Source organism: Hippopotamus amphibius, chromosome X, assembly GCF_030028045.1.
Source record: "Hippopotamus amphibius kiboko isolate mHipAmp2 chromosome X, mHipAmp2.hap2, whole genome shotgun sequence".
Classification (NCBI taxonomy): Eukaryota; Metazoa; Chordata; class Mammalia; order Artiodactyla; family Hippopotamidae; genus Hippopotamus; species Hippopotamus amphibius.
The window spans coordinates 100,594,542-100,616,174 of NC_080203.1; the positions used below are offsets into that span (position 1 = coordinate 100,594,542).

Consider the following 21,633-nt stretch of genomic DNA (forward strand, 5'->3'; position numbering starts at 1 on the left):
ATGGGAGGAGCCTAACGTGATGGATGGAAGCCCCTGCCAATGGTAGGCAGCGGCCGAAGAGCCGGGCAGTCCCTCCCCCTGCCCGTGACGACCGGTCACGAGATGGAGGGTAGGGCGGGTGGTCGTATTTTGGGGGGATGAAGGAACTTGTCGAGGGGTCCAGAGAGCCCACAGGGTGGGGCTGCCTCCCAGTCCGGACCCTTTCGCGTCTGGAGTGACGGTCTCCAACCAGGGTGTCTGTCTTTCCTGGTCGTCTGGCCCCCGCCCCGCTACGGGTGCAGCTGTGGAAGCTGCAAGGCTGGTTTGGGTTTAGCTATAACAATGCTGAGGCATCTGCTGGGAGGAAGCCAGGCGCCTCGGGAAACCCCCTGCACTCCACGTAGGGGTGCTAAATAAACTACAGGACGTACGGTTACGTTTGAATTTCAGATAAACAACGAATACTTTTTAGCATAAACATGTCATGAATATTTCATGAGGCATACTAAAAAAAGTATTCGTTGTTTATCTGAAATTCAAATTTAACTCGGCGTCCTGCATTTTGACTCGCTAAATCTGGCAACCCTGTGTAAGCATTTCTGAACTACCAGCAGTTAATTACATTAGTTAATTACTTCCTTCATCCATTCACTCAGTGTTATGCGAAGGCTAGACACATTAATTTGACCGGGATCCTCCCTTCTCACATCTTATGGTGTTTTTTGTTTGTTTGTTTTGTTTTTTAACCTAAGATATGAAGCAAGAAGTGACAGTGTAGCATCCGTGGTCAGGAAACGATGCCCCAGCCGATGACCTTGAAAGATGGATGTGCTTTCAATATGCAAGGATAGGAGATGGGGAGGTTCTTTCAGGTAGCAAAACGAAGCTACGGCAGGGAGAAAGCCCGTCAGGTTAAACATTAACTATCTAATTTAACCAAAGAAGACGGGCACAAAGCGCTAAAAATTTCAATTAGGGACATGTTTATTGAGTATGTTGAATGTTACAAAAAAGAACCACTCTTCAGTTGGTAGGAAATGGGGAGCCACTGAAGGTGTTTAAGCATTGTTCAGTGCACAACTGCAAGACAAAATTGTTGGGGGGAAAATGTCCTACTGTTTCCTCAATTTCCACTCTCCATTTTCTTCTTGGGATTAATAGAGGGAGAAAAAAAGGAGAGAGGGTTGAAAGCAGTGACCCCAGCAGTTTCTCAGGTATCCTAGGAAAATACTCAGGTTTGAACTTTCTAGAACCCCCTATGCTTACCAAAGTCACTCTCAGTTTAGGGAATGGAATCTGAATTTCCTCACTCAATTTCAGAAAACCCTCGACTCCTGAATTTGTGTTCTTTCAGAGGAGAATTTGCATAAATGTGATTTTAAAGAAATCTGAAGGGGGAAGGGATATTCTTTCATTAGGGATGTGAAATTATTTGATTACCAAAACTGTCTAAAGCAGCTAAGTTCAGAACATCAACTCTAAGAAGACTGGCTTGGGGAGTTCCCTGGTAGCGCAGTGAGTAAGAATCCGCCTGCCACTGCAGGGGACACGGGCTTGAGCCCCAGTCCAGGAAGATCCCACATGCTGTGGAACAACTAAGCTGGTGCGCCACAACTACTAAGCCTGCACTCTAGAGCCCGTGAGCCACAACTGTTGAGCCCACGTGCCACAACTGCTGAAGCCCATGCACCTAGAGCCCGTTCTCTGCAACAAGAGAAGCTACCACAATAAGGAGCCCACGCACCACAATGAAGAGTAGTCCTTGCTCGCTGCAACCACAGAAAGCCAGCGCACAGCAACAAAGACCCAACACAGCCAATAAATAAATTTATTTAAAAAAATAAAAATAAAATGACTGGCTTGAAAAACATATCAATAAGAATTTAATCATTTTTTTAAAATTCATTTTCAAGCACGATGGAATCATTTCTCTTCACAACTAAAATTTCATTCTCTGTGGATCTTGCTATATATCGTAAAACAGGTTCTAGACAAAGGCCCTGAAAATGTTTGTCTAGATAATCAGCTAAAAGTGGAATACAACTCCCGCAATTTCATCCAGCCTAAGAAATGGGGAAAGAAGTAAATTTTTCTGTTCTTGAAAGAGTTCTAGGACATTCTTCTTTCTTTTAATTTGAAGCAGACCAAAAATATTATAGACTGGAACATAAAATAAATCCCGCCTCTTTCCCCTCCCTCCCCAAGAAAACCTCAAAATCTCACAATCTTTCATACTCTGTCTTGAGAAATAACATCTTTTTTTGAGCTAAGGGTGAATAGCTTATCCTTTAAACCTAAGACCCCTTTTCATCTGAGGTCTCAAAGGGGCATTGCTGCTGCTTATAGCCTTGAGATTCAGCAGGATAAGCACTGTAGGAAGCCTTCTCCTTACTTCATAGATTGAGAGATTGAAACCTGGGAGAGGGCATATGTACTCAAGGTCACATTCTGAATCGTCAGCAGTTCTGCTTTATGAACACAGCCCTTCTGATTCAATCTTTAGCGCTCAGTAAACAACCGGTGATGTGCAGTTAACTTTTCCACTGAAGCATTTCGAGGTGGATGTGTGTGTGGCAGGATAATATTTGAAGTAATGACCCATGTGTTAGCCTAAAAGAACTTCCTCCCCCATTCTTGCCACACCTCTCCTCCCAGGCCAAATAGCCAAGACTCCAGCCATCCATTGCCCTGAGGGGAGGACTCTTGGAGAAGAACCAGAAAACAAAAATGTCAAATTCCTGGTTCCTGAGTTCCAAAAGGAGAGGTCCAGATAGATCTGAAAGAATACGTAATATAGTTTGCTTCTCTAACTCTGCCCCTTCCGCTCCTCATTAATTCCAGTGATAAGTTCTGAGTGGTCCCAGAGAGACCATGGTGAGATAGCCTGGTCCCTGCAAATCGGCCGTCAGGGAGCCCTGTGGAGCCCCAGTCAATTAAAATTTAGGACTTCTTTTCAAAAGACACTATATATAGGACTTCCCTGTCCTGTATGGTGGCGCAGTGGTTAAGAATCCACCTGCTTCTCAAAAACTGGCACAAGAGTATAAAGCAATTATGTTCCAATAAGAGCTTTAAAAAAAAAAAAAAAGAATCCACCTGCCAATGCAGGGGACACGGATTCAGTCCCTGGTCCGGGAAGATCCCACATGCCACGGAGCAACAAAGCCTGTGCAACACAACTACTGAGCCTGCACACCACAATTACTGAAGCCCACATGCCCTAGGGCCCGCGTGCCACAACTACTGAGCCCACGTGCCTCAACTACTGAAGCCTGCGTGCACCTAGAGCCCACGCTTTGCAACAAGAGAAGCCACCACAACGAAGAGTAGCCCCCACTCGCTGCAACTAGAAAAAGCCTTCGTGTAGTAATGAAGACCCAACACAGCCAAAAGAAAAAAAGACACAATATACAGAATGGAAAAGTGAGAGGGAGGGAGAAAATTACAGAGAAACCTGACAAACACTACTATAGCCCAGTGATCAAGGTCAACATCTACAGAGACAAATCATGTTGAGAGTACGTACTCTTGATATGATGGGATGAGAATGGCACTCGATCTCTGTGACCTTCTTCCCCAAATCCATAACCCCAGTCTAATCATGAGAAAAACATCAGACAACTCCCAGCTGAGGGACATCCTACAAAGTATCTGACCAGTGTGCCTCAAAACTGTCAGGGTCATCAAGAACAAGGAAAGTCCGAGAAACTGTCACAGCCAAGAGGAGCCAAGGAGACATGACAACTAAATGTAATGTGGGATCTTGGATGGGATCCTGCAACAGAAAAAAGAAACCCGAATAAAGTATGGATTCTAGTCAATAATAATGTATCAGTATTGGTTCATTAATTGCGACAAATATGCCATGCTAATATAAGTTGTTAATAATAGGAAAAACAGTGTGAGGTGTATGGGGACTCTCTGTAGTATCGTCTCAATTTTTCTGTAAATCTAAAACGTTCTAAAAAATAAAATCAATTAAAAAAAAACACCTGTAAGGTAAGTGAAAATACAAGTCACAAAATGGAGAAAGATCAATTATATCCAGAAAGTGGAAATCACTCCTACAAATCAACAAGACAAAGACAACGTGATACAAAAATGGGCAACTGACTTGGATACTTTACAGAAGAGGAAATAGAAAAGACCAGCAATTATGTAAAAAGATGCTCAACTTCCTTAGTAGCTAGGGAAATGCAATTTGAAACCACGAGATACGACAACACACCACTAGATTGGCAAAAGTTTAAAAGTCTGACAGTGCCAAGTACAGGCAAGGATGTAAATCAACTAAAACTCATAGCATGCTGGTGGGACTATAAATTGGTGCAATGATTTTTTAAAACATTGCCTTGTCTATTAAAGCTGAAGATATACATACCCTATGACCCAGCAGTTCCATTCCTGGGAAGAAATACTACAGAAATATGCACTTCAGAATGCATGTACAAGAGTGTTCATAACAGCACTATTCACAATAGCCCAAAACTGGAAGCAATTTAAATATCCATTAACAGCAGGCTGGATAAAAAATTGTGGTATTGTATACTTCATACAATGGGATACTATATCATGCTGAAAATGAATAAATATAAATAACAGATTATGTATTATATATCACATTTATATATTATACTTTATTATATTATTATATTATATTATATTATATTATATTATATTGAAATAAGACATGAACGGTATGATTCCATTTATATAACGTTCAAAACCAGGCAAAAAGAAAGTATACTGTTTAGAGATGCAGCAGAGGTGGTCAAAGTATAAAGAAAAGCCAGGAAATGATTACCATAAAAATGCCATAGAAGTTACCTATGGGGTGGTAGAGGAGGGGATGTGTCTAAAAGGGACATGCAGAAGGATTTGGGGGTGCTGGTCACTTCTTAATGACCTAGGTGAATGTTGTTACACTAGCGTTCATTTCATTATTATCCATATTTTGAACATTAATGTATGTTTATTTGTGTGTTATATTTTACAATAAAAAAAGGTTTTAAAAATTTAGTTTGCTTGTTTGCATCTTGAGGAGGCATATCTCCCTTTGACTTGGTAGGAATTGTTTGTATGCGATTTCAACTTATGTTTGGAGATTCTTGTGTTTACAAAACATGTCTTCAGTGAGGGTGGAAGTTTCCAAAGAAAGGCCAGAGTTGTGGCTGGCATGTTAACGGCTGTCTTAACGAGAGATCTTAGAGATGGTGTCTCCTATGGGAATTCACCACAGGGCAAAATCTAGGCTTCAGCCTCCCAGGCTGAGAATCCCAGTTCTGTCAGTGTCCCGGAGGGAATCTGACTCTGTGACATTGACCCAAAACAATAAAGTCATAGGCTCTTAATGTTGCAAATTTTGACATATATAAGTATGTGGTAGACTGCATATTCATGACAACCTGGTCAGTGTATTCTCTCCAAAAATGCAAGTGACACAGGAATCCCAGTTACTCAAAATCAACTTGGTGAGTATGTTTAACGCATGAGGCTCTATTGTACCCATCTCCACAGCTGGAACACACCCGCTGGGCAGACTAGATATCTGTGTCAGTCTGACAGGGCACTATAGTAAGCCCCCTTTGGGGGATGACTGCATAGACCATACCTCTCCCTGAGAGCCTCCCACGCTCTTCCATGGTCTCCACCATATTTGTTTCCCTGATTAAACTCTGAGACAGTGAAATCTTATTTCCAAGTTTTAGTGGGCATTTCATCTCATTGAGCCACTGGATACTGACTTCATAGACTTCGGGTTAGTTCTCTCCAAACCCCCTGAAAAACCTAACCAAAAGCACCATGTCCTCTGAATCTATGATGACAGAGGTCCGAATGTTCGTTATCTGAGGGTGAGGGAGGTAGACTGAAAAGGGGCACAAGGGAACTTTATGGGGTGATGGAAATGTTCTGTATCTTGATCTAGATGGTGGTTACATGGGGGATATACAAAGACGAAAACACAACAAGCTAGTCACTTAAGATCCGGGCATTTTATGGTATGCAAATTACACCTAAAATATTTTAAGAGTATTCTCAGATGGTACCTTGTGGATGAGCATATTTAAATTAAGGTGAATAGAAGTTGTTTAATTTGTTCACTCACTCATTCACTCACATATTCAGTGTTGGGTGTTTGCAGTGTGCTCTGTGAACACTGGATCCTGCTAACTTGGAGCTGACCCCTGCATAAATAACCTGGGAGTTTATATCGCATTTGAAGGTGGAAAGGGGAAAAAGCTTCTTTTCATATGGTTCAGCTCCAAGTTAGCAGGGCCCAGTGTTGACAGAGTACATTGTAAACACTCAACATTGGATATATGAATGAACAAACTAACAAATGATGGTTTCTATTCATACATGAATTGTATGAGGGAATCTTCTGCTAGTGAACTGATCGCAGCAAGTTCAATTTCCAGATAATTACAAATTAAGAACAAGGTAAGACCATACTTCGACCACAACTGTTTTCAAGACAGCTTCTGAAGCTGACAGGAGCTGGTTAGGATGCTTGGTCACCTGATCAGGCCCTTGGTACTCTAGTTCCCCCAATGACTCCCCTTCTGTCTTTTTTTTTTTTGGCCACGTAGAGCAGCATGTGGTATTCTACTTCCCTGAACAGGGATCGAACCTGTGCCCCCTGCAGTGGAAGCGTGAAAGTCCCTCCCCTTCTGTCTTTTCTGTTATGCTCATTCTGCTTTGGACCCATGGACTAGGCGGCCGGGCCGCTCCGCGCGGGAAGCCCGGCCCCGGCCCCGGCCCGCCGCGCCCACGCCCGCGTCCGCCTTCTCTCGCAGGGCGGACGTCACCGTCACCGACCTGGAGGAGCTGCAGGGCCTGCTGAGGACCAACATCGCGATGAACCGGCATCTCATCACCGGCTCTGTGCGGGCCAGGGCGCTGAAATGGGGGGAAGAAATAGAAGACCTTCCTTCTCCGCCAGACGACATCCTCATGGCCGACTGCATCTACTACGAGGAGCTCCTTCAACTAGACTTTGACTTTGAAAAAATTCCTTTGGAAAAACATGATGAAGAATACCGAAGTGAAGATAGTCACATTTTATACATCAGAAAGAAAAAATCGAAACTTCCATCGTGAAATCTAGTCACCTTACCCAAGCCTCTAACAACGTGGGTAAGCTAATGATGTGAATGGAGCACGTGAAAACAGCATGGGAAGATTGTGTTCACAGATTTTTCCAGCATGTCCTTAGGGATCCGACATACAGACAACCACCACGGGCCGCCTGCAATACGAAAATTGACTGCCTGCCTGCCTGCCTGCCTGACAATAGGCCTGAAATCCGACTTAGTTTACTTTTAGCTGGGCATCAGGTTCTGCTTAAAAGAAACATTGTGTTATCAGTCACTCCTCAAATAAAAATAGGCACTGAGGTTAGCCTAAAGTCTGCCAAAAATAGTGAAGTAGTATGGTTGACTTGGTGTATTTTCAGGAAACTAGAGACAGGTTGATCTGGTTTCTAAAGAGAGATATCAGTTGCTATATAATGTTTAAATTCAAATCAATAAATTTTAGTTTGTCTTCAAGATAAATTTAAAAGAAGGTTTTATTTTAAGGTATTCAGGCAGTGGTTTTTATCATAAGTATCTTCCACTTCATTGCTTTTAAAATAGCTTTAATACTTGTGTTCTTTTACTTTAAAAAAAAAAATGAAAATACTGTTTAGTGGCCAAAGTTCTATGTTTTCCCTTCACCATACTGACTAGAGTATAATTTACTATGTGAGTTAGATAGTAAGTTATTATTCAGTTGATAAAGATGAAAGTTTTGGGGGCCCAGCTGGGAGGGAGGAAAAGGTATCGCTACAAAATTTCTGATTTGAGAGTGGAGTGAGAAGAAGACGCCCCCTTCAGGCGCGCGCATGTACGTGGCTTATGCGCTTTTCCTCATGGAGCTTCCAGGAAAATGTGGCTGAAATCACTGGTGTTAACTTGTTTATATGAAACAGAGAAAGGCATTTAAATAGCTACGAGTGTCGTTCTGTATACATTTATCAAATGACTTTGATTCTATGTGGTCTCTGTTTTATGTTCTCATGGTGATCATCCATTCACAGACTGATCTGTCAGGACTTCAGTGGCACCAGTTCCAAAGCGTAATAGCAACCAGATGGAATTCTGGTCCTCACAGGCACTGGTGCTAGGTGGCACAATTTATGTGTTAAAATAAACATTGTTTTTGAAAAAAAAAAAAAAGTCTTCATTCAAGCCCCTATCTACCCCGCCCCCAGCCTCTAGGAGACCACACTCCTAGCTCCAGCCCTGCTGTTGGGCATCCATCCTGCGGCCTATTAGGGGAAAGAGTCTAGACTCAGGAGCGTGCATTGGTCATTACCGATCCATTACCAGCATCAGGAAACCAACTATGCTCCCTCTTCTCCCATCACCTGTGGCAGCTACTTCCCCTTCCTTATGAATGTGGTGAGTTATGAACGAAAAATCTCCAGTCTCCAGATACCCTCCCTCAACCTCAGAGGGCAACACCAGGAACCCTGCACACAGCAGCCTGCGGGGTGTCTTGCACTGACCTGCTCTTGGTCATTAGTGAGATCAGTGAGAGCTGAGAGGGGAGCATGGGAGCCTGGCTTTGCACCGTCATTGCCCTCAGGCATTCACCCCCTCTCCCCCACTTCCCCCACATCTTGAGTGTCCTGAGTTCTGTGCGCTGGGTGGGGTGCCCGGGGTTGGGGAGAGAAGGGCAGATCAGACTCAGCCTCATGTTCCTAACCCATCCACCCGGTGTTCAGACCCACCCGGTGTTCAGACTCGTGGTCTGGCCTTTGCTGCCTCTTTTGTTCACTGTCAGACTGTTTCTTGGTGCCCGTTCAGCATTCTAGTTACAGATGGTTTGTTTGCTTTTCTGAGTACGTATTTTATTTATTTTTTATACATTTATTTATTTTTTATTTATTGACTGCTTTGGGTCTTCATTGCTACACGCGGGCTTTCTCTAGTTGCAGAGAGCAGAGGCTATTCTCCCTTGGGGTGTGCAGGCTTCTCGTTGAGGTGGCTTCTTTTGTTGTGGAGCATGGCCTCTAGGCGAGCCAGCTTCAGTAGTTGCTGCACGAGGGCTCAGTAGTTGTGGCACCGCACACGGGGCTTAGTTGCTCTGCGGCATGTGGGATCTTCCCGGACCAGGGCTCAAACCCCTGTCCCCTGCATTGGCAGGCAGATTCTTAACCACTGCGCCACCACGGAAGCCCCGAGTACATTTTAAATTTAAGAATAGTTTGAGGTGTACAGAAAAGTTGCAAAGATAGTACAGAGAGTTCCCACATACCTCACACCCAGGTTCCCCTATTGTTAACCTCTTATGTTTGGTGCATATTTGCCACAACTAATGAACCAATATTAACACATTATGAAGAACTAAAGCCCATACTTTATTCAGATTCCCTCAGTTGTAACCTAATCCAACCGGAGTTTTGATTCATTTCCTTCCATCTTCTAAACCTGCCTTAGCCTGAGCATGGATGGTCTTGATCTGTGGCCCCACCCCCACTCTACTCCTGCGCAGCCGCAGTGCTCTCCACCTCAACCAGAAGCTGGGCCTCAAGCCTGGAAGCCCCAGTGACTTGCAGTTCTGACCTGCATCTGTATCCGGAGCTACTGCATTGTCTTCTGCAACCATTGCATCCCTCCCTCTGGACTCATGTTAAGTCTATTTGTATCAAGTTTTACCAAACTGGACTTCTCCGATACATATTTGGCTTGATCAGAAGCAATTTGCAAGTGACCTTAACAAAAACAGGGGGTCTTTACTGGCAGGATGTAAGGGTATATAACAACAGTGTTGGATAAAGGGTTACTGTTATCCAGCTGCCTGTGTGACCTTGGATGATTGACTTTACCTTTTAGGGCTGTTTCCTCACCTGTAAATGTGGATAATCATGATGTCAACCCCTTAGATCATGCGAGGATTAAAGTCAATATGCATAGAGCACTTAGAACTTCGCATGTGAATGTTCAGTCATCCTTAGCCATAATAATAAAGGTGAGAATGATGATGGTTACAAGGGTGTCTCAGGGGAAAACCAGGGAAGAGCATCAGAAACAAGACAGAAAAACAGGAAAGGAGGTTCCTCTTTTAAGGCTACGGGGTCTCTCTCTTTCCCGCTTTTCTCTGTTATCCCTTCTGTCTTCTGCAGGTTGGGACACAGGGTACAAACTGAAACTGAAGTTCCTAGTGCCTTCAAGCTAGGAGGCTCAATGTTGGTGTTCACATTGCAAATTTCCGGAAGAGAAAAACTGAGAAGGCTCGCCAGGGTCAGGCAGCCTCCAGGGGTCCTGTCACTGGTATATGTGTGGGTGTGTGTGGAGCCAACAGATTCCTAGGGCTTCCCTTCCCAGACTGAGGAAGTGGCAGGTTCTCTCAACAGGGGGTGCTGTGGTTATCTATTGCTGCACCACAAGTAGCCCCCAAACTTAGTGGCTTCATTAGCTTTTATCACCTCTCAGGGTGTCTCTGTGTCAGGAATTTTGGAGCAGCTCAGCTAGCTGGTGTCCTGGCTTGGAGATCTCTCATGCTGTTGCTGTCAGATGGTGACTGGAGGTGGTGTCATTTTTTTTTTTTTAAGATTTACTTATTTTTTATTTTATTTTATTTTTAGCTGTGTTGGGTCTTTGTTGCTGCACACGGGCTTCCTCTAGTTGTGCAAGCAGGGGCTACTCTTCATGGTGGTGCACGGGCTTCTCATTGCAGTGGCTTCTCTTGTTGTGGAGCACAAGCTCTAGGGGCACGGGCTTCAGTAGTTATGGCTCGCAGGCTCTAGAGCGCAGGCTCAGTAGTTGTGGTGCACGGGCTTAGTGGCTCTGAGGCATGTGGGCTCTTCCTGCACCAAGGATCGAGCCTGTGTCGCCTGCATTGGCAGGTGGATTCTTAACCACTGCGCCACCAGGGAAGTCCCAGAGGTGGTGTCATCTTGAAGGCTTCTGCACTCACATGTCTGACACCTGGACTGGGAAGACTCAAAGAGCTGGGAGTTGGCACAGCTGGGCATACTGGGTATCTTTCTCTCTCTTTCTATCAATACATGATCATTCCAGCGTGGTGGCTTCAGGGTAACCAGATGCCTTCCATGATAGCTCAGGACTCCAAAGGCTCAAGTAGGTGTCCCAAGAGGGAGAGAAAGCCAGGTGGCAGCCATCTTGCATTTTATGACCTGGCCTCGGAAGGTCACTGAAGCATCAATCACTTCCTTAATGGCCATAAGACCTAAATAGGCATTTCTCCAAAGAAGACATACAGGTGGCCAAGAGACACATGAAAAGATGCTCAACATCACTATTTTTTTTAAATAGTCAACAGACATTTAATTAATTTTTATTTATTTATTTATTGGCTGTGTTGGGTCTTCGTTGCTGCACATGGGCTTTCTCTAGTTGCGGTGAGCAGGGGCTAGTCTTCGTGGGGGTGCTCGGGCTCCTCCTTGCCGTGGCTTCTTTTGTTGTGGAGCATGGGCTCTAGGTGCATGGGCTTCATTAGTTGTGGCACACAGGCTCAATAGTTGTGGCTTGCGGGCTCTAGAGAACAGGCTCAATAGTTGTGGTGCACAGACTTAGTTGCTCCATGGCATGTGGGATCTTCCTGGAGCAGGGATCGAACCTGTGTCTCCTGCACTGGCAGGTGGATTCTTAACCACTGTGCCACCTAGGAAGTCCCCAACATCACTAATTATTAAAGAAATGCAAATCAAAACTACAATGAGGTATCACCTCACACTGGTCAGAATGGCCGTCATCAAAAAATCTACAAACAATAAATGCTGGACAGGCCGTGGAGAAAAGGGAACCCTCCTACACTGTTCGTGGGAATGCAAATTGGTGCAGCCACTATGGAGAACAGTATGGTGGTTCCTTAAAACACTAAAAATAGAACTACCATATGATCCAGCAATCCCACTCCTGGGCATATATCTGGAGAAAATCACAATTCTGAAAGACACATGCACCCCCATATTTATTGCAGCACTATTTACAACAGCCAGGACATGGAAGCAACCTAAAGGTCCATCGACAGATGACCGGATAAAGAAGATGTGGTACATACATACAATGGAATATTACACAGCCATAAAAAAGAATGAAATAATGCCAGTTGCAGCAACATCAGTGGAACTAGAGATCATCATACTAAGTGAAGTCAGACAAAGACAAATATCATATGATGTCACTTATATGTGGAATCTAAAACAATGGTACAAATGAACTTATTTACAAAACAACAACAGACTCAGAGACTCTGAAAACAAACTTCTGGTTACCAAAGGGCAAAGGTGGGGGGAGGGATAAATTAGGAATTTGGGATTAACATATACACACTGCTATATATACAATAGACAATCAGCAAGGACCTACTGTATAGCACAGGGAACTCTACTCAATATTCTGTAACAACCTATATGGGGAAAGAATCTGGAAAAGAACAGATATATATATATATATATATATGTTCATACACATGTAACTGAATCACTTGCTGTACACCTAAAACTAACACAACATTGTAAATCAGCTACACTCTCACATAAAATAAAAATTAAATTAAAAAAAAGGAAAGGTCTGCCCAGGTTCAAGGACAGGGCCACAGACACCACCCCTCCAGCCACCACATGTCAATGGAGGCCTGTCAAAGTCACATCGGAAGAAGAGCTTGTGCACTGGGATATTTATTGGCATGACCATCTTTGGAAAATACAGTCTCTGACGGGGGGTTGCACACAGATGAGGAGACAACGGCTGTCATATCTAATATAATGCTGTCTAATGTATTTTACCCAAGAATATATTATAAACATTTCTCCACATAATTATTCTTCCATAACATCCTTTTATAAAAAGTGTTCAATTTTTTTTTTTTTTTTTTTTTTGGCACACGGGCTTAGTTGCTCCGCGGCATGTGGGATCTTCCTGGAGCTAGGATCAAACCCGTGACCTCTGCATTGGCAGGCGGATTCTTAACCACTGCGCCACCTAGGAAGCCCAAAGGTGTTCATTTTTAAAATTCATGTTATCAGGGTAATACGTACTCATAAAAACTTCAAAATGCAGAAACGCATAAAGAAACAATGGAAGGTCCCCCTTTCACTTCCTGCTAATTACTGTCTAGGGGAAACAATAAGTTCTATATCTGTCTAGACCTTCCTTTATACCTATTTAATCATATATGTGATTTTATTTTTTTATAAAAAAATCATGTTATATATTCTTGCTTATTTTACTTTAAAATGGTTCGGCTATCTCACTGTGGCAGGAAGTGATGTGTCGTAGTCTTTTTAATTGGTGCATAGTATTCTGTTGTCTCTGTTATGATGTCTCTAACTTACTTTAAAGACAGGCAGTGTGTTATAAAGTGCGTGTTATTTAGTTTAAGCTATGCTTCCAGGGCTAGTGAGTTGCTCTTTACAGGAATTCCCACTCCAGAAGCGGCCTGCCGACTTTAATCAGAAAAATCACCCTCCGTGTGCTTCATCTATTTTTATCTCCCATCAACACTAGATTTTGCTAATTAGCAGAATGATTGTTAAAGTGAATCTGCACAACGGATATTCCCAATGGGCTCTTATTGTTGAATTGAGAAGTATGCAAGGTATATGGATTGGCTGAACTATTTTAAAGACACTTCTCCGAACTGGCACAGACAGGACAGTTGAATCTAGGTAGCCATGTAGCCTGTGCTCAGGGGCATGTCCGGCTAGATCTCTAAGGGGGCCTTTGTCCAGCCATGAATTTGGACATTCTGGTTGCCTGATGCTGCCTTCAAGGCTAATGGAATCCTGCTTCTAGAGTACTGTAGCCTCTGCCTTCAATGAATTTTGCATGCAAGGACCAAACTGGGACTCCTTTGGGTACACAGAAGAGGTTGTACCACTATTGCTTAGGCCTGCTTGTTAATTTCTACCTAGCTGATTTGGGCCTGAGACCTGCTCTTGTTACAACCTGGTGACTAGGTAGGGAATAGGTAGGCCCCACCTACTTTGGACTAAGGGCAGCTACGAGAGAGCCTTGTAAGACTACCTGACCAAATTGGCTTTGGTCAGTTCACAACATTATGGATGGATCATAATTTATTTTTCTAAACCCATTTCAACACACATTTAAAATGCTTCCAATGTTTTGCCTTTACATTAAACATTGCAGTACCATCCATTTCATAAAATGTTTGCATAAAAATTTTTAACATAATAATTGCATACTATTTCATTGAGGGGATGCACCCAAATTTATTGATCTAATCCCCTATTTTTGTGTCTTCGGTTTTGACAGAATCCAGATCAGAACCCTGGTCTGGTTGACGGAAGCCTAAGTCTTTTCTAATACTTCTAGACAGAATTTTCCAGAAGATGGAACCTGGGAGCAAAGTACCAAGGAGCTAATGGTGGATGTTGTTCTTTTCCCAGTTCCTATTTGGGGATTCCATCCAAGACCTCAATTGACTTTTCACCTCTCTGGGTCTGCTTAAAGTGATTCCCCACCCTTGTTACGGGTATGATTTTCTGAACAAACATAAGAAATCCTGTTGTTACAGAATCTAATTTTCAAACCCAGGAAGGTGCAAAGCTCAGATCGTCAGTGTGTGGAGTTAAATATAACCTCATGCACTGAGCAATATATTTAACATCCTAATTAATAATTCAGAGCATCAAGTGCAGTGTGGAAAGGTATTATGTCTGCGCTAGCTGTTTGTGGGAAGATCTGCTACCTTAACTGCATTCTACTCACCTTTTACCCACCAACCAAAAAGCAAACCAGACACATTTGCCAAGAAGTGGCAAGCATATACTAATGACAAAGGGCAGGAACAGAATTATTCTCATTTACCAGTGATAACACTACTGAAGAGGGAAGGACTTCTTTAAATTCTATTTTCTGAGACAATGGAGGTTTGATGTGGATTTTTGCCTTCATTATAGTGCTTTATAGTTTATGTTCCTAAGAACTGGGTCAGATTTTGCATTATGTCTGTAATTTATTTTGGAGTGCCTGATATTTACATTCCTATAATGCCATGTTAATACAGGAGTTTTTAAGTTAGAGGAGGTTTTTTTTTTTTTAATTAAAATAACTCTCTCCACTCATACTGTACATTCTATACACAGTTCAGTGTAACTTAATTTTCCAAAATGAATTCATCTGTAATTTCCCCTCCTGCAGATTTTATTCTCCCACTCCACAGACCTCTTCTCCCCTGGCCCAAGGCAGCCAAAAGTACGTTCTGTCTTTTCTGATCCTCCAGAGTAGTTTATCATTCTTTATCTTATACAGCAAGGCGCTTCCTTAGTTGGAATTTTAATTTGTTTCTAGGTAAGAGAAGTGCTTGTTAAAAGCTGTCTGGGTCCTGTTTATAAGTTTATCCAGTACAGCTTTATTTGTAATTTTAAAAGATTGCAAACGGCCTGAAAGTCTACTGATTAGAAGACTTTTGGTTAAATAACTTACAGTACATTCATGCTTTGGAATACTCTGCAGCTGTAATAAGAACAGAAAGCCCTATGGATTGATTGTAAAGACATCCTGTTAGGTGAAAATAAATAAATAAAAGATATCCTGTTAAGCTAAAAAAAATCAAGGAGCAGAACACTGTGTATTGTATGCTATGATTTATGTAAAAATGAGGGGAATATGTATATCTATATATATATCTATACATATAGAGAGAAATATTGGCTTGTATGGACAAATATTTCTGAAGGAAACACAAGAAACTGATAAAATTGGTTGCTTTTGGGGAGAAGATATGGGTGGCTGAGAACAGGGTTGGAAGGAAGACTTCCTCTTATATATCCTTTGCTATCTTTTGAATTTTGAACCATGTAAGTGTATAAGCTGTTCAAAAAATAAATGAACAAGATGAAAATTAAAAAGCAAACAAAAGGAAGGTGAAACAATAGAGACTGTATAGGAGGAGGCAGCAGGTCACCTTGGTTCCAAGGGGTCCTCCAGCCACCTCTCCTAGCTATACAGATATGTGGTGACAGATAGCCCAGGGGAGGGGTATAACAAGACCTTTCTTTGTGGCTGGATGTGGCCTCTCCCAGGAGGCTTTGGTATGCAGAGACTATCCCAGGGCAAATTTGTGTGGAGCTCAAGAGATTCCTGAGATTTCAGGGAACTGGCTTGAGTCCTTCACTTTTGAGGAATCTCCCTTCTCTGATGGGCTGAGAGGGCCCGGGGTGGGGAGTGGGGGGCGGCTGCTGGCTGGGGAGGGGCCATGGGAATTCTTGGGGAAATGCACCAAGAAAGAAGAAGCTTGACTAGGTTCAACACATTGGCATTGACCATTGTTGGGGAAGGTGGATTCTGGTCGGGGGTGGGGCTAGGCCTGCAGGCCCCCAGGTGTGTTATAGAAACAAGGGCCGAGTGTTTCAGGGACAAGTGAAGAGCCTACACTGGGATCCAGCTCTTGGCATCTTATCCCAGCACCTCCCCCCCACCGCCACCGCGTACCCAGAGGGAGAGGGTTGGCCTTTCTTGGAGAGCCACTGGGGCCTGGACAGGAGCTGGACTTGTGGTGAATTAGGATAGTTAGACTGAACCAGATCACTGGTTTTCATCAGCAAAACTCAGGGGCAGCCATGGCAGTAAACAAAGATGGTGTCCGCTGGGGGACTGCTCAGATTTCTCTAGTTCTTTCTCCTCCAGGTGTTTGGAAGCATGGCTAGGGGGGCACTGGCCTGGCATTTTGGACAATTTACCAGGAGAGGGGCCCCAAGAGAGAAACTGGGCTTTTTATTAATCTGGGTAAGTGAACACTCAAGCAGTTAATTTGAATATATCAGTGACTTGAAGGAGAGCCGAATTTGTCACCCCAAAATATGTTTCTTTGGCATAAAAATTATTTTAGGCTAATTATTTTTAAGAAAGAGCAGTCATAGGAAAAACTCTGAAAACAGAGTAGAAGTTACCTTTTTGTGAGAGATATTTATAAGGGAAATGTCCGTGTATAAGGGTGTCTCCCTCCATGTACCAGCAAGAGAAGGATAAGTTATCAAAGGAGACGGTAACAACCTAAATCTGGGTAACAACCTTCCCCTATTTACTGTGCTTTTCCTGATAATCTCCCATAACTGACTCCCCCCACCCCCTATCTTCCTTTGTCTTTAGCTGGAGATGGGATTTAAGGTGGTGTCTTGGGCCATTTCTGGTAGTTACCCAGTTTTCCTGGGGCTCTCCTGTGTACACAAGAGGTATGCATATTACTAAACTTTTATTTGTTTTTCTCCTGTTAATCTGCCTTTTATTATTGGGGGGGGGTCTCAGCCAAGAACCCAGAAGGGTAGAGGGAAAATGATTTTTCCTCCCCTATAGACTGAATGATCTTAAGGTATCATTGTTAGTTACTTTGGGAGTGATACTGGTATTGCGGTTATGTTTACAAGGATTCTTTCTCTTTAAAAGATAGGTATTTGTGGATTTGAAGTATTTGTGGATAAAAGAATATGATGGCTGGGATTTGCTTCAAAAAATTCAGTAGGATCCTATATTGGAAAAGAATCTGAAAAAGAATATATATGTGTGTGTGTGTGTAGCTGAATCACTTTGCTATACACCTGACATTGTAAATCAACTATACTTCAATTTTTAAGGAGTAAAATTGGTTAGGGAATTCCCTGGTGGCCCAGTGGTTAGAACTCTGTGCTTTCACTGTCGAGGACCCAAGTTCAATCCCTGGTCAGGGAACTAAGATCCCACGAGCCACACAGCATGGCCAAAAAATAATAATAATAAAATTTAAAAAATAAATACAATTGGTTATATAGAAAGCCAAAAAAAATTCAGTAGAGAGGAGGTGGGGGAAGGAAAAAGTGGGTAGGGTATAGATGAAGCAAGATTGGCCATAAATGGATACCAATTACGGTGGGTGATGGATACTTGGGGGGTTCATAATGCTTGCTAATCTCTCTCCTTTTGTGTAAGTTTGAAAATGTTAAGTGTTAAAAAAAAAAAGTTAAAAAAAAAAACAAAGGCCATGTGAACTTATTTAACCCCAAACTGGTAAAACCTGTCCTACCAAGTTTGCATCTATACTATTTGTTCCTGGGCTAGGTTGATCTTTTTGATCTCTTCAACTCCCTGAAGTGAAGAGCTTGTTTAAACAACTCTCCAGCTCAGTACCCGAGTTTCTCGCCAGGCACATGGAGGCAGCAGAGGACAGAGGTTTCAAGGAAGAGTCCTGGGCACACAGCCGGAGCTCCCATCTGGGCACAGCCGCTTAGTAACTGGGCATGTTACTTAGCTTCTCTCTGCCTCAGTTTCCTCATCTGTGCAATAGGAATAAAGAAAATAATATACCCCAAAGGCTGTTAAAAGGATTACACAAGATGCTATACAGAGTTTTAGTATAATACCTGATATATATAAAAAGGCTCAAAAATGATTATTATTATTAATATTAGGCGCTCAAAGAGTATTTATTAAATATGAATGCCTGGATGAATAAAGGCGTGTGAGAGAGAGGATTATTACAAAATCTATCATTTTATAATTTGTCTTACTTTAAAAACGCATTCGAATTGCACAGGGAACTATACTCAATATCTTGTAATAACCTATAATGGATAAGAATCTGAAAAAGAATACCTGTGTGTGTGTGTGTGTGTATAAATAAATAACTGAATCATTTTGCAGTACACCTGAAAATAACACAACATTGTAAATCAACTATACTTCAATTAAAAATTGTAAAAAAAGTATTTGATATTTTCTAATGCGTTTAGCTTTCAAAGAAAGCTTTGAAATTAGTTAAAATTTGCCATCCTTTTTTGTGGTTTAACTCGTATTTAATCTGGGGTCTCATTGGCAATACTAGTGAGCATCCAGGAGAATTCACTGTGAAAATGTATTATTTAGCATATACTTTTTGGTCTTCTATAGTCTCAAACTTCAAGAATTTCTTAATGAGACGTGAAGTTTATACATTCGGCTACTTTACTGTTGAGATTAGATACTTGTTAAACATAAAATGGAGATATATGTTTCCTATGCTTTGTTAATTAAAAAAATTAATGCAATTAAGACTCAGTTCTGGGGGGAGGGGGAGATGGAGAGTTGTCCATCAATGGATATAAAGTTTCAGTTACGCAAGATGAAGAAGTTCTAGGGAATTCCCTGGCAGTCCAGTAGTTAAGACTCCATGCTTTTACTGCTGAGGGTCCAGGTTTGATCCCTGGTTGGGGAACTAAGATCCTGCAAGCAATGCAGCACGGATTAAAAAAAAAAAGATGAAGAAGTTCTAGAACTCTGCTGTATGGCATTGGGCCTGTAGCTAACAATACTGTATTGTGCACTTAAAAATTTAAGAGGGTATATCTCATGTTAAGTGTTCCTACCACAATTTAAAAAAAGAGACTCTAAAGCTTCCAGGCAGAAGTCTGTTCACTCTTAAGTTTTGCAATAAGCAGTAAGCATCAAAAAAGGTGTTGAGCTCATGAAAATACTTTCACAAACATAAGCTTTCTTAGTCTTGGCCAAAATGTTGCAGCTGAAGAAATGTACAGCCTCATAGGGGGTGGAGTCACTTGGGACCTTATCACTTCTGAATGACCAGGATAGCATCCCTCCTCTAACCTTTGTGCTAGGAAACCAGCCTTCAAAATAAAACAGTGGTTTTCTGTGACCTATTGCTGCCTATCAAATCATCTCAAACTGGCTAGTGGGAAGCTACTGTGGAGCACAGGGAGATCAGCTTGATGCTTTGTGAAGACCTAAAGGGGTGGGATAGGTAGGTAGGGAGGGAGGCTCAAGAGGGAGGGGATATGGGGATATATGTATACATGTGGCTGATTCACTTTGTTGTACAGCAGAAAACTGACACAATACTGTAAAGCAATTATACGCCAATAAAGATAAAAAAAAACCAACAACAAAAAAACAAAAACAAACTTAGTGACTTAAAATAACAACAATCATTTTAATATTATTCCTTATGGGTCTGGGGGTAACAGGGCTCAGCAAAAGAGGGGCGAGTAGGAAGGTTACACGGTACAAGCATGACAATAGAGGGGCAGCATTTTGGAATGAGGGCAGAGTTGGCAACAGAAGTGACACGGAAGCCTGGGAGATGCTGGCAAGTAGAGATTACAAAGAAAAGCCAAGGGACTGGAGATAGGGCCAGAAACACACGCCCATGTCCTCTCTGCTCTTTAGACACGTTAGGCTGGTGTGGTGCAGTTTTAAAACAGGTTTGTAAATCATTGGACACATTAAGTGATGGAATCGAATTCCTCTCTCTTTGAATGTGGGCTGACCTTAGAGATTTGATTCTAATGCACAGAATTTGGCAGAAGTGATGCTGTGTGACTTTTGAGGCTAGGTCATAAAAGTCTATATGACTTCTGCCTAACTCTATCCCTTTTGGAACACATGTCTTTAGAGCCCTGAGCCCCCATATAAGAAGTCGGTTACCCTGAAGCCACCATGCAGAGAGACCATATAGGGATAGAAGGATGCCCGAGGATCACAGCCATACCAGCTGCCAGCTGTGCTAAGCCTTCCCAGCTCAGGTAACAGACATATAAGCAAAGACGCCTTCAAGATGGCCCCAGCCTGAGCATTTAATAGACATATATAAAGCATGTGCCCAACAGAGAATACATATTCTATTGAAACAACTGTGGAAAATTTATAAAAATTAACCAAGACTTATCCTTCAAAGAAAATCTGAATATATTTCCCAAAAGATATCATATAAGCCATATTATCTGACCATAATACAATAAAATTAGAAAGTAACAAGAACAAATAGGCCCTAATACAACATTGCAAATCAACTATACTTCAATTAAAAAAAAAAAAGAACAAACAGCCCAAATAACTATCTTTTGCAGATTTGAAAATATCCTTTCCCTCACCTAAATCAACAAGAATAAGCAAATGTTTATCTAGGAAGGGGGAGATGCAAGATTAATTTAATGATAACTGAAGGGGAATCCTTAAAACAGGAAGGAGTTACTAAAATATGAATTGAATGAAAACTTTAAAAAACAAGTAAGGAATGAAACTGAGTTATTTGTAGTGAGGTGAATGGACCTAGAGACTGTCATATAGAGCGAAGTAAGCCAGAAAGAGAAAAACAAATACCGTATGCTAACTCATACATATGGAATCTAAAAAATGGTACTGATGAACCCAGTGACAGGGCAAGAATAAAAATGCAGATGTAGAGAACAGACTTGAGGACACGGGGCGGGGTGGGGGTGGGTGCTGGGCGGCCAAAGGGGAAGCTGGGACGAAGTGAGAGAGTAGCAGTGACATATATACACTACCAAATGTAAAATAGATAGCTAGTGGGAAGTTGCTGCATAACACAGGGAGATCAACTCGATGATGGGTGATGACTTAGAGGGCTAGAATAGGGAGGGTGGGAGGGAGACACAGGATGGAGGGGATATGGGGATATATGTATAAATACAGCTGATTGACTTTGTTGTACAGCAAAAACTGGCACAACAGTGCAAAGCAATTATATTCCAATAAAGAGCTTAAAAAACCAAAAACAAAAAAACAAAAAAAATAAGTAAGTCACGACTTTCCTGGTGGAGCAGTGGTTACTAATCTACCTGTCAATGCAGGGCACATGGGTTTGAGCCCTGGTCCAGGAAGATCCCACATGCCAGGGAGCAACGAAGCCCGT

General features: G+C 42.2%; 1 protein-coding gene across 1 annotated transcript; it reads left to right on the forward strand.

Moving 5' to 3' along the window:
* Nucleotides 1-23: 23 nt before the first annotated feature.
* Nucleotides 24-7,387, forward strand: LOC130841542 (protein N-lysine methyltransferase METTL21D-like). The gene is made up of 2 exons (XM_057717663.1): nt 24-109; nt 6,696-7,387. Exons 1-2 carry the CDS (start codon nt 24-26, stop codon nt 7,078-7,080), a joined length of 471 nt encoding a protein of 156 aa, XP_057573646.1. The 3' UTR covers nt 7,081-7,387.
* Nucleotides 7,388-21,633: the final 14,246 nt, after the last annotated feature.

What these genes read in the sequence shown, in the direction of transcription:
- LOC130841542 (XM_057717663.1), top strand. Translation starts at nt 24, where the DNA reads ATGGAAGCCCCTGCCAATGGTAGGCAGCGGCCGAAGAGCCGGGCAGTC. An exon ending in GACCGGTCACGAGATGGAGG is followed by an intron (nt 110 to 6,695) that starts GTAGGGCGGGTG and finishes CCCATGGACTAG; the next exon opens with GCGGCCGGGCCGCTCCGCGC.